Genomic DNA, 12301 nt, shown 5'->3' with positions numbered 1-12301 from the left:
TGTTCTTACATGTAAAAGTGTCGCCTTCATCTTTTTCATTGTTAATACATTTAAGCATTTTTCTTAACTCAGTTATTCTCTTGACACCTCTCCTTTCCCAATGACACATAATAGTCATCATACTTTGTGGGAGGCCTGTGGAGTTCAATGTCCATATGTTTAGTTCTATTTGAACACGTGCTTGAAACATGCAAACTGCTTTTCCTGTTAACCTAAAAAGTATCAAGTGTCTTAATAGGGAAATCTGTGTGCATACAGTTCTTTAAAAAATAATTAGCAGGCCAGCTGGTGGCATGGTGTTTACGGCAGTGGATTCCACATGGTCAACTGCACAGTTCAAGGCCTAGACTAGCAGCTTGAGAAAGACTGCTGCGGGCATGCCCAGAATCCCAAAAGGAGGGAGGGATGAAGGAGAAGAGATTGCAGCATGACCATTGCCCATGCGGAAGGAAGGGGTGGTGCTTTCTCACTTTCCCTTTTTCTCTAATGCCTGTGCTCTCTGGCAAATTACAAAAATAAAAGAAAGTAATTAGCCAGGGACTCCTTGGCTACTGTGTTCTGTTCAGTCAGCATCTCAGATTTGTCCATCCTAACCCATAAGAAGTCCTCTATTGTTGGCTCTGCAGCTTCCAACACTCAGAACTACCAAAACTTGTCTTGCCTACAAAAAAAAAAAAACCAGCATGAGTATTAAGTTATCTTTAAAGTGTTTTTCTGTGGGATACCGAACCTAGCCAGTAAAATATTTTATGTCCTATACTGTCTGTACCTGGCTTTCAAATGGCCTAACAAATACAGTAGGTTATATCATGGAGCTTGTCAAACTGCACAGAGTCAACTGAAAATCATACACAAAATGAAATCGTAGCCAGTGAATACTATAAGTAGTTCAGAGCTTCTTTCTGGATTTGAGTTAAATTTTACTACTTGGAATACATAAAAAACATGGACTGAACTTGATGCCACTGAGAAATACTATTATTTTATAATTCACTTTGACTTTTGGTGGAAAATACTTTTTCCTAGAAGGAGCTTTAAGTCTGCCTTGAGAATATTTCAGTATAATAATTGTTTTAAATATGCAATTTTGACCAGTATGGAGAATGTAATTTATTTTCTTGGAGGTTTTATTACATGAGAAACAACATTAGGTAGGAACAGGTGCCTCTGATATACACTGATAATATTGATTTTTTTTTACATGTCTTCATCTAGTTCATGCAAGATGCATCAGACGTGATGCAACTGTTGTTAAAAACCCAGACAGATTTCAATGACATGGAAGATGATGACCCTCAGGTAAGCATTCCTGTTGTGTTTGCCTTAATCAGTTTATGAGTTGTGGACAGCACAGGGTTAAAAGTGCTAAGAAAGAGTGGTAGGTTTGCTGAGGTACTGTCGACCCCTGCTTTCAGAGGCCTTCTTATCTGGTTTTGCTTTCCACTTCTTGAGCCATTGTTTCCTTGGTCTGTTGTAGGCCACTTCCACTTTCTCTGACTCAGGTTTCGATGCTCTAGGGGGGCTCTCTTGTCCTCATCCTCTTTGCTAACGTAGTGTCATCCACACTCATAGCTTCAGGTTTCTTCTGTATGCTCATGACTTCCACATCTTTCTCCAGAATTGAAGGTCCATGGGACCAGCAGTTAACATAATGGCTATGTCGCTGAACTCCCATGTAGTCTACTGCCGTTCGAGTCCTGGATCTCGTGGCTTAACTCACGCCGGGCGCGTGTACGTGCGTGCCCAAGATCCCAAGAGGAGAATGGAGAAGGGATTGCGGCATGGCCATCCCCCCTGGAGGGTGATTTCTCGCTTCTTGTCTCTCTGTCTCTCTGTCTTTCTGGCAAGCGAACTATGTCTTTATCCGGGAGTTGATTTCTTGTAGGCAGTAGGCACACTCCTTATAGCAAAAACCTCTCAAAAAAAAAAAAAAAAAAAAAAAAACAGAATTGAAGGTCCAACTGGCTAGTCATTTACTAGACCATTCCATTTGGCTGTCTGTTGGCCCTGAGGTTCCCTCATGACTTCCCTTCCTGACTAGAAATATGGAGATCCATCCATCCTATAATATGCTGTGCTCTCCACTCTCTGCCCATGACCAGATAAATCTTTCATTGGCTTAGAGAGAGCCCCACTGCACACGTGCTAACTCCTCATCCTCATCAGACTTTCCTGATCTGTTCAGAATCTCAGTGGTAGGCACTTTGACACCATGTTGTAGTGATGTCATGAATCTCAATGATACACACAGTACCCAAAGAGAAAGAATGTAATTGAGGAATTATATTTTGACTTTATATAACCATACTAGAATTATTTCTGTGGCTTAAATAGTGAAACACTTCACTTTGCAAAGATAGCGTGTATAGGTTTTTTGCTCTTTCTGCAATATATAAAGGTACACGTATTCTTGTATGTTCATAGATAAAAGGCTGGAAGGATACTTAGCAAACTGCTATCTGCAGGGAGTCTAAGAGGGTTATAGAAGCTGTAAAGAGGATGGTGAGGACCATGCCTGCTGTTCACCTTTGTATCAGCCTGTGAGAATGCCTGGCATGTGAGAAACCTCTAATAGATACTTGGGAAAAGAAAGGCCTTGATTTTCACAATTAAAATTATTGTCTTTTTAATAAGAGGAGAGTGTGTGCACATGTGATGCATAATAGGCAGACAGATAAATAGATCCTTTGGGTAAAAATTACTTCCTGTGTTACAGGGATAATGAATTATAACTAAATTTTCTAGGTAATTTGCAAATGATTAAGTCTGTGTAAACAGAGCAGTAAGAGAAAGGTTGTCTTAAATTTGCCCAGCCACTTACACAGAAAATTATAGAGAACATTTAATGAATAGAATAATAGTAAGTGAGCTGGTGTTTTATCTGGCTGGTATCAAATAAAATACCAGTCAGGTAAAATGTTTCTGCCTTCAAAAAAATGAGCACCACAGAGTGAACATGTTTTATTTCAGTTAGGTGATTAACATTCTAAGAGGAGGGGGAAAAAAGTATAGTTACTTCTTGAAAGTAGGAGAAAATAGGCAAGATTCCAGACTCATCTGCTGTCCACGTCCCATTAGAGAGCTCACAGGGATTTCCTTACTGATCTTGACCATTTTAAGTGTATGACATCATACACTTAAAAGTACACTTACTGCTTAGTGCTAGGAATATAGAAATAAACATTCTTCCTTAGGAAATACCTTTCTTTAAAATGTCTTATTTATCCATTGTTTTAAAATGTATCTTAATTACAAATTTTTCCCAGATTTCTTACATGATCTCAGCATGGGCCAGAATGTGCAAAATTCTTGGAAAAGAATTTCAGCAATACCTTCCAGTGGTTATGGGGCCTTTGATGAAGACAGCTTCGATTAAGCCTGAAGTAGCCCTTTTAGATAGTAAGTGTCTTCACAAGGACATATCAGTTGTAGTATTTCTCTGTGTTAGTATTTTATACCCGCATTTATTTTCTTCCCTATAAATAGCCCAAGATATGGAGAATATGAGTGACGACGATGGCTGGGAATTTGTGAACCTGGGAGATCAGCAGAGTTTTGGTATTAAAACTGCAGGACTGGAAGAAAAATCAACTGCTTGCCAGATGTTGGTAAGAGATTATAATTTTTATTAGGTAGTCAGGAAAGTCATGACACATTTTTCTATGCAAAAATATGTCCATGACTTTCCTGATACCCCAACAATTTATTGGAAACATTTCATATGATTGTTTTTTTGTAGCTGTTAAAGAATTTATTTTGAAGAACCAGAAATGTATGTTCCTTCAAAAGTAAACCTGGCCCAGCCATAGTGGTGTATGCTGCTAGAAGTCTGTGTTCCGTAGGCCGGGAGAACACAGGAGGCCTAGGTTCAATTTCCAACTAACTGATAGACCAGGCACAGTGGCATGTGCCTATATGCCTAGCAGCTCTAGAGACAGCAGGCCTGGGCAACATAGCAAGACCCTTTCTGTAAAATAGTGCCTAGCATCATGACACAGACTTGCAGTACCAGCCACGAGTATGAGGCAGGATGACACAATGAGATTCTGTCTTTTAAAAATAATAAACTGTAGGAAAAATTATTTTTAAAATTTTGTTATTAATTTATTAATAATTTGCTATAGGACATGAGCTCTCCTCAGAGAGAGACAGAAATAGAGTGAGAGAGCAAGCCACCAAGTCTGGGACTTGAATCATGGTTGCCAACAATTTATTGGAAACATTTCATATGATTGTTTTTTTGTAGCTGTTAAAGAATTTATTTTGAAGAACCAGAAATGTATGTTCCTTCAAAAGTAAACCTGGCCCAGCCATAGTGGTGTATGCTGCTAGAAGTCTGTGTTCCGTAGGCCGGGAGAACACAGGAGGCCTAGGTTCAATTTCCAACTAACTGATAGACCAGGCACAGTGGCATGTGCCTATATGCCTAGCAGCTCTAGAGACAGCAGGCCTGGGCAACATAGCAAGACCCTTTCTGTAAAATAGTGCCTAGCATCATGACACAGACTTGCAGTACCAGCCACGAGTATGAGGCAGGATGACACAATGAGATTCTGTCTTTTAAAAATAATAAACTGTAGGAAAAATTATTTTTAAAATTTTGTTATTAATTTATTAATAATTTGCTATAGGACATGAGCTCTCCTCAGAGAGAGACAGAAATAGAGTGAGAGAGCAAGCCACCAAGTCTGGGACTTGAATCATGGTTGGCCATGTGGGAATTCAGTGCCCCAACCACCACGCCACCTACCGGCCTTACGTAGGAACCTTTCTCCTACCATTTCTACTCTGGATTTCAATCTTAAAGAAATCATTCGGATTAAACATTTCTTCAGTTAAGTTTTTAATAGCAAATAATGAACAGACCCAGTGCCTGTTAGTAGGAAGATGATTAGATAACAACTGTGCCCTGTAATACTGCAGAGACTGGACAAGGGGTTTTGGATATTGGCTGTGAAAAGGAAGGATGTTTGCCTCTTATGCTACTCTATGAGGGTGGTCAAAGCATATTTTTCGACTGAACAGAAATATGCTTCGTGGTATTAAAAGTAAATGAAAAATGGTAGGATTTTAGTTTAAAAAATAAATATGGTTGGAAAATTTAAATGTTAACCGTCATTACCTCTTACAGTATTGAGATATGTATGTGTTTTAAGTTTTTGTTTTCCTTTTATTTTTATTTTTTTCATTGCTTTAGAGCACATATACGAGAAAGAGAGAGAGAACCAGTCATGGAACTTGGTCATGCCACAGTCCCCTTTTTTCCGCTTCTCCCTATCAGGATTTGGTTGCACTCAAGCTCTTTGTGCTTTTCAGGCTGCCAGGGCTGAGATTCAGGACAGAGTTGGCCATGTAGGATCCAGATCCCTTAACCACTAGGTTACAGGGCCAGACTTAGGTGGTGGTGGTTTTTGGTTTTTGTTTTGTTTTATTTTGTTTTTATAAGAGGTTTTTGCTGTAGGGCATGTGCGCTTGCCAGAAAGATAGAGACAGAGAGAGAGAAAGCAAGAAATCACCCCCCCAGGGGAATGGCCACGCCGCAATCCCTTCTCCATTCTCCTCTCGGGATCTTGGGCACGCACGCACATGTACCAGGCATGAGTTTAAGGCACCGGGTCCGGGACTCGAACCATAGTCAACTACCTGGGAGTCCAGCGACATAGCCATTACACCAACTGCTGGTCCCCAGCAGTTAGGTTTTGATATTATTTTTGTTACCTTTGCAAGCAGGTTATATATATATATATATATATATACACCGTAAAAAGAATAATAGGGTGCGTGTACTCGCCAGACAGACAGAGACAGAGAGACAGAAAGTGAGAAATCACTCCCCAGGGGGGATGGCCATGCCGCAATCCCCTCTCCTCCATTCTCCTCTCAGGATCCTGGGCACGCACGCACACGTGCCCAGCGTGAGTCTTCAAGCCACCTGGTCTGGGACGTGAAGCGCAGTTGACTACATGGGAGTCCAGCAACATAGCCATTACGCTAACTGCTGGTCCCTAAAAGTGTATTTTTTAATGTATTCTTATCATTATTTAATACCTATCGTTTATAAATATTTTGAATTTTTTTGTGGTATCTTTCAACTGGAGAGCAAATATAAATACAGCATCTTTTTTTTTGGAGAGGTTTTTGCTATAGGGCGCGTGTGCTTGCCAGAAAGATTGAGAAATAGAAAGCAAGAAATCCTCACCCGGGGGAGTGGCCACGCCGCAATCCCTTCTCCTCCATTCTCCTCTCGGGATCTTGGGAGAGCATGCACACGCACCAGGCGTGAGTTTAAGCCACCGGGTCCGGGACTCAAACCGCAGTCAGCTACATGGGAGTTCAGCAACATAGCCATCACGCTAACTGCTGGTTCCTAAATACAGCATCTTTAACAGTATTAGTTATCCCATTCTTTAATGTAGTAGAAGAGAATGAAGAGCAAATTGCTTTTAGAAGATAGCACTGTTTGTTTTTTCTATTTCACTGTTGATATCAATCTTTAAAAATACAAAATAAGTTAACCCTGTTTGCTGCAGATTTACAGTGATATATGAATGATATGATGTTTTAGAAGTTTTCAGGATTTTTTATATCTTTTTAGACTTTTTTCTCAGGTAAGTGATAGGTTTGGTTCGAAGTTTTTTTGGAACACTAAATTTCTGTTAAGCTCTTTTACACACAAGAAATAAAAATAGAAACTGTTCCAGCCTTTGAGTGACAATATATGTACTACAATCATTTTGTGACCCTTATTTTAAAATGTTTTAGTTCAAAGACTAATTTGACAGACCTGCATGCAGCTTTAAATGTAGTTTTAATTAAAATACAATGTTCTGTGGTCCTTAAAATTTTGCTGTTTTTAAATAAATTTTAATATCTGAAAACTGACTTGGATCTTTACTTCTTTTCTGATACTTTGCTTTCAGGTTTGCTATGCTAAGGAGTTGAAGGAAGGCTTTGTGGAATACACCGAACAAGTTGTCAAACTGATGGTCCCTTTACTGAAATTTTATTTTCACGATGATATCCTATCATTTTTAAACACAAAACATGTCTCGATTTAGTGAAATTGCAGCTCCTTCAAGTGTTAGACTTTGTGGTAATCGAAGTATACATAACCATTATTGTTTATGTTTGCACTGTCTCTAGGTCCATGTTATAAGCTTGGTTTTATGCATGTGTCTTTGTTTCACCTTGTACCAAAAACAGGAAAAAGAATATGTTAGGCTCTAGTTTTAAGTTTCCTATATCCCACTTAAGAATTTTAAGACTCGACATTTTATTAGCAAATATTTACTGTTGCATGTATTTGCTACTGTTTACAAAAATCTTTTGGTAATGTTAAGGAAACAAGACCTTTCTTAACATTTTGACACCATTGATTCTTAACTGTCTGTGGCAGAGAAATCGTACATTCGAATGTGGATAGCACCTTTGAAAAGAAACATCTCTTGGCAAATCTGCATAGTGGTGTATTCCTCCTCTCCATAGTGATAGTCATAGTTAATGTGCATAGGTATATTTTTATGGCTCTCACAAACACAGAAGTGCACACGTGTACAATTTCATAAGTGGGTAAATCAAGGTAGTGCTAGAGCCCAGCACCAGAGCTGGATCTGTCTGGCTCCAGGTCCCTTTTGCTATGGTTCCTCTCAGGGTCATGTGGTACCCATTACAGAATTAGCTTTGGCCCCGCAGAGGCTTCCCATGATGCCAAAGGATGATGCAAACTTGCCTTTAAGAAGTTACCAAGATCTGGGAACCAGCAGTTGGCATAATGGCTATGTCGCTGGACCCCCATGTAGTCGACCGTGGTTCGCATCCCGGACCCAGTGGCTTAAAACTCACGCCGGGCGTGTGTGCGTGCGTGCCCAAGATCCCGAGAGGAGAATGGAGGAGAAGGGATTGCGGCGTGACCATCCCCTCTGGGGGGTGATTTTTCACTTTCTTTCTCTATGTCTTCTATGTCTCTGTCTGTTTGGCGAGCACACGCGCCCTATAGTGAAAACCTCTCCCAAAAAAAAAAAAAAGTTACCAAGATCTTACTTTATTAGATAGAGAGACAACTTTATCCTGAAAGCTGACAAAGCTGGTAAGAGAGGTCCTTGTTCGTTTTTCCAGGAAAATCATAGTTTTGGTTACATTTATAAGAAGTATATGTTAACCAAAGCTTGGGAGTAGGTACATCTTGAGGCAAGCCCCAACTGTCATGAGTCCTTTCACGGTTGTTTATGTATTTCGGGTCAGATTTGATTAGTAGGCGGCCTTCTCTCTGCCACTAGGCTCTTTTTCTGTACTGTAAATGACATAAGAGTGTTGGCGTCCACCCCGGGGCTTGGGTCTAGCTGAATCATGATCAGAGGGCTGCTGGTGAGGAAGAGAAAGAGGATGAGAAAGAGAAAGCCCTCCATCTTGAGAGGACCGAGGAATTGGAAAGAATGAGACAAAGAGACAGAGTAGAAATGAACACGGGCAGCCGGAGCCTAGGTAGCCCAAGCAACTTGTGCCGCAGCTGAGCCACTGCTAAAGCCGCTATTGAGCCACCCAGACAAACTGGGCCTCTTTATTTATAGTACAAGGAGACATTACACATGGATGTTTCATGACACTTCGTAGATTCGTTGCCAGGTTACAGACTGATAAGAAGCAGTTAACAAATCTATAAGGGCTTAGTCATACTGAGTCAGGTATATCCCTTGGTGATAATCCCATCAAGAGAAAGTCTCATGATCTTTTCTAATGCAGAGAAATCTAGCTATAGGTGTGGGGAAGAAGCTAATGAACTTCTCCATAAGGAGTGTACCACCACACCCAGAGAAGACTAAAGAACCTTTCAGATGCAGAGCAGGGATTGGACTTTGCTAATTGGGGTCAAGATGTTTCTTGAAGTCCATCAGATGTGTCTGTTGGCACACCCATAGCAATTTCCACCCTTGCTCTGTCTGCACCGAAGGTCAAGGAAAGACAAGTTACAAAGCTCTGCCAAACCCCAAAAGGACAGGTGGTGTTTGCTCAGAGCTTGTCCCCACACCTCAGGTTCTCTCTCTAAACGTGTCCCCACATAAAAGGCAGAAGGTATGTCTAATGGGCAGGGAGACTTTACTCTTACTTGACATAAGTTCTTGGATTGCCATCTCAGATGAGGGGCAGTTGCCTAGCAACTGCCAACCCTTTAACTTTAAAGAGAATGAAATACTAGAGCACCTTTGGGGGTTCCATGGTGATTGCATTTCCTTAACAATGAAACGTGTTCGTGTGGCAGCAGCAGAGTCCATGCCTCTTCTCCTGGAGTGTGCAAGAGTTCGTGGGCCCGAGTATCTCACCCAGATGTGGCATTTTATGTGTGATGCGCTAATCAAGGCCATTGGCACAGAACCAGATTCCGATGTCCTCTCAGAAATAATGCATTCTTTTGCAAAGGTAAATGTTCTTTATGATATACATGAGGCTATGTGTTCGTGTATTGTTTTTACTAAATAAATTAGAAGGAATTTTAGGGGGTTTTTGTTATAATGCCTTTGCATAAATGATTTTTTTTATTGAAAATATTTTTAAATTTTATTATTTTATCATTATTCTTGTTTAAGAGTGCATTGAAGAAAGGGTAAATTTGCCCTGGGAGGACATTACAGAGTGAGGGAACTATGCAGGCAGGGGCATGCATTCTTGATTAGTTTCTACCATCATGCACCTAATCATCCTTTACAGAAGCTTGGATATCATCTCCTGTTTTAGGTGATATTTCCTCTAGCTTTTCCCAAAGCCCTACCTCCTATCTGCATGGTAGAAACAGACTCACTGGTCTACTCAGAGTTCTCTCTCCTTTCTCTTCCTCCCAGCTCTTTTCTCAGTTTTTCTCAGGCACATCTAGTCGCCTCCCTTCCCCAACCTCAACGATGTCACACAGCTCCATCTGCAGCTGGCATGCCATGGTTGCTTTAAAGGTTCATTGACATCTTTGCTTTCTGCTCCTGCTCATCTTTACTTCTGCTCCTGTAATTCTTCCTGTACGTTTCCGTGCTATTGCTCATGTTATTCCTCCGCCTGCAATGCCCTTCCAAGACAAATTCACCCATTCTTCAGCACCTTCCTTGTAGGCTGTATGTATTTATTTAGAAGTTGTGTTTTTCCTTAGAAGCTGGTCCATGTCTTTCCATCTTTGAATCTGCAGCACCTAGCATAATGTCTGGCACTTGTGATAAGCTCAGTACATGTTTAAAATAAAAAATATGTTTTAATTCCTCTCTTTAGAATGCTGCTGTTTTAATACAAGCCAAATGTATATTGATTTAATCAGTGGTGTTTCGAGATGTTGGATTATATTCCCTTTTCTCAGGCTCCCATGTGATTCTTAGTGGAGTTTAACTTTTGACTCTAAAAATCCTTTTTCATATGGTTTGCTTTTCTTCCTCAACCTAATTAGTGCATTGAAGTAATGGGAGATGGATGCCTTAATAACGAACACTTTGAAGAACTGGGAGGTATATTAAAAGCAAAACTAGAGGAACATTTTAAAAATCAGGAATTGAGGCAGGGTGAGTGCTCCGTGCTTTTCTTTCTGAATGTGATTTTTAGCTTTTTTGGCAATCATTTAAAAACATGTATTTGGGTGTGTTTTAGTTAAAAGACAAGATGAAGACTATGATGAGCAGGTTGAAGAGTCACTACAAGACGAGGTAAATTGTTGCCTTCACAATGTAATTTACATGACCATCTGAAAGTTTTTAAATGCTGGCACTTGTCCATCTGATTTGTCATTCTGATAAAACGCAGTAATCTTTAGTAGAAGAATCCAACATATTTATTCATTTATGGGTTAAGTAATTTGAAATTAGCTGAGTTTTGTGTGCATGTGTACATTTTGGAATACCTCACACATTAAAATGCTTTGGAATTCACTTAGTATGTTCTACCATTCATGGTTGTCATCTGTATTTGATGGTGCTTTCATCATTTTAAAGATGGGTGACCTCAGACTTCAGTGTTGAGTAATTTCCTCAGTCTCTGTTGACAGTCTGGATCTCATTACTCAGTTCTCTCCATCGAACCACATGGCACTGTCCAGCCTGTTTCAGCCGTGTGTTTAGGGTCCAGCATCTGTGGTATGTGGCCGCCTGGTAGACCAGTGCTTACATATTGATACGGTCGAATTGCTACCAGATAGGAGTCCCCAGTCTTCTCATCACCACCTACAAAATGAGGAGCATTCTGCCAAAAGCAAAGAGAAGTAATAGCGAACACACATCTGCTTCAAAATGTAGTAATTTGGGATCATTTTTCACCCATCTATTAAGTATGTTTTAAGGAAAATTTTGGCAGTAAGTGCAACACTTGCTACACATTTTTCTCTCTTCATAGCCAGGTCAGAGACACCACAACACTTAATCTTTAAGATTACTTCAGTCTCTAGATGCTTGACAATGCCCTTAAGACAGGAATGAGGGGAACCAGCAGTTAGCATAATGGCTATGTCACTGGACTCCCATGTAGTCGACCGCTGTTCGAGTCCCGGACCTGGTGGCTTAAAGTCACACCGGGTGCATATACATGTGTGCCCAAGATCCTGAGAAGAGAATGAAGGAGAAGGGATTACAGTGTGGCCATCCCCCCCGGGGGGTGATTTCTCACTTTCTATCTCTCTGTCTCTGTCTTTCTGGCAAGAGCACGCACCCTGTATAGCAAAAACTTCTCAAAAAAAAAAAAAAGGCAGGAATGAGGAACCTGGGTTTTACATTTCTTAGATCTTTAAAAATGTTATTGACAATGGAATACTTTTTAATACATTTATTTGTTTTATTTTTAGGATGATAATGATGTTTATATTCTGACCAAAGTGTCAGATATTTTACACTCAATATTCAGTAGCTACAAGGAAAAGGTATTACCATGGTTTGAACAGCTGCTTCCATTGATTGTCAACCTAATCGTAAGTGTTACCTCTCTAATAGTTACTTTAGATAATTGACCTGGAATTTTTTTCACTCCACCATATAAAATCTCACACTTCCAAGTTCAAGTCGAGCCTCAATGTGTAGTTGCCACTGAACATCCTTTGCTTTTACCGAGTTTACTGCATCACCCTGGGTAGTTTCTCAGTTGGGATAAAATCCTTGTTCTGTTCAACATAAATTATGGATTATGGGCTATGTGTGTATGTTTGTTTACATTTTATAGACTTTCATATTTTAGAGCAGTTTTAGATTGACAACCAAGTTAAGCAAAACATACAAAGATTTACCTAAAACCTCTGCCCTCATATACACAGCCTCACTTTTTTTTTTTTTTTTTTTTTTATTGATCCGGTGTC

The 12301-nt window shown here is 40.1% G+C and overlaps 1 protein-coding gene across 1 annotated transcript in view; it reads left to right on the top strand.

Annotated features, from left to right (window-relative positions):
* The window catches only part of IPO5 (importin 5), a 38676-nt gene that overhangs the window by 21453 nt on the left and 4922 nt on the right, over positions 1 to 12301 (top strand). Inside the window, exons 14-21 of the mRNA XM_014592364.1 lie at positions 1216 to 1299; positions 3267 to 3399; positions 3487 to 3608; positions 6921 to 7017; positions 9242 to 9414; positions 10418 to 10529; positions 10615 to 10670; positions 11798 to 11920. Coding sequence (XP_014447850.1) covers positions 1216 to 1299; positions 3267 to 3399; positions 3487 to 3608; positions 6921 to 7017; positions 9242 to 9414; positions 10418 to 10529; positions 10615 to 10670; positions 11798 to 11920 — 900 coding nt within the window. The remainder of the gene's footprint in view (positions 1 to 1215; positions 1300 to 3266; positions 3400 to 3486; positions 3609 to 6920; positions 7018 to 9241; positions 9415 to 10417; positions 10530 to 10614; positions 10671 to 11797; positions 11921 to 12301) is intronic.

This window comes from Tupaia chinensis, unplaced genomic scaffold (assembly GCF_000334495.1).
Source record: "Tupaia chinensis unplaced genomic scaffold, TupChi_1.0 Scaffold000057_1, whole genome shotgun sequence".
Classification (NCBI taxonomy): Eukaryota; Metazoa; Chordata; class Mammalia; order Scandentia; family Tupaiidae; genus Tupaia; species Tupaia belangeri.
Note: the sequence above shows the minus strand (reverse complement) of the source record. Positions and strands in the feature narration are given on the sequence as shown.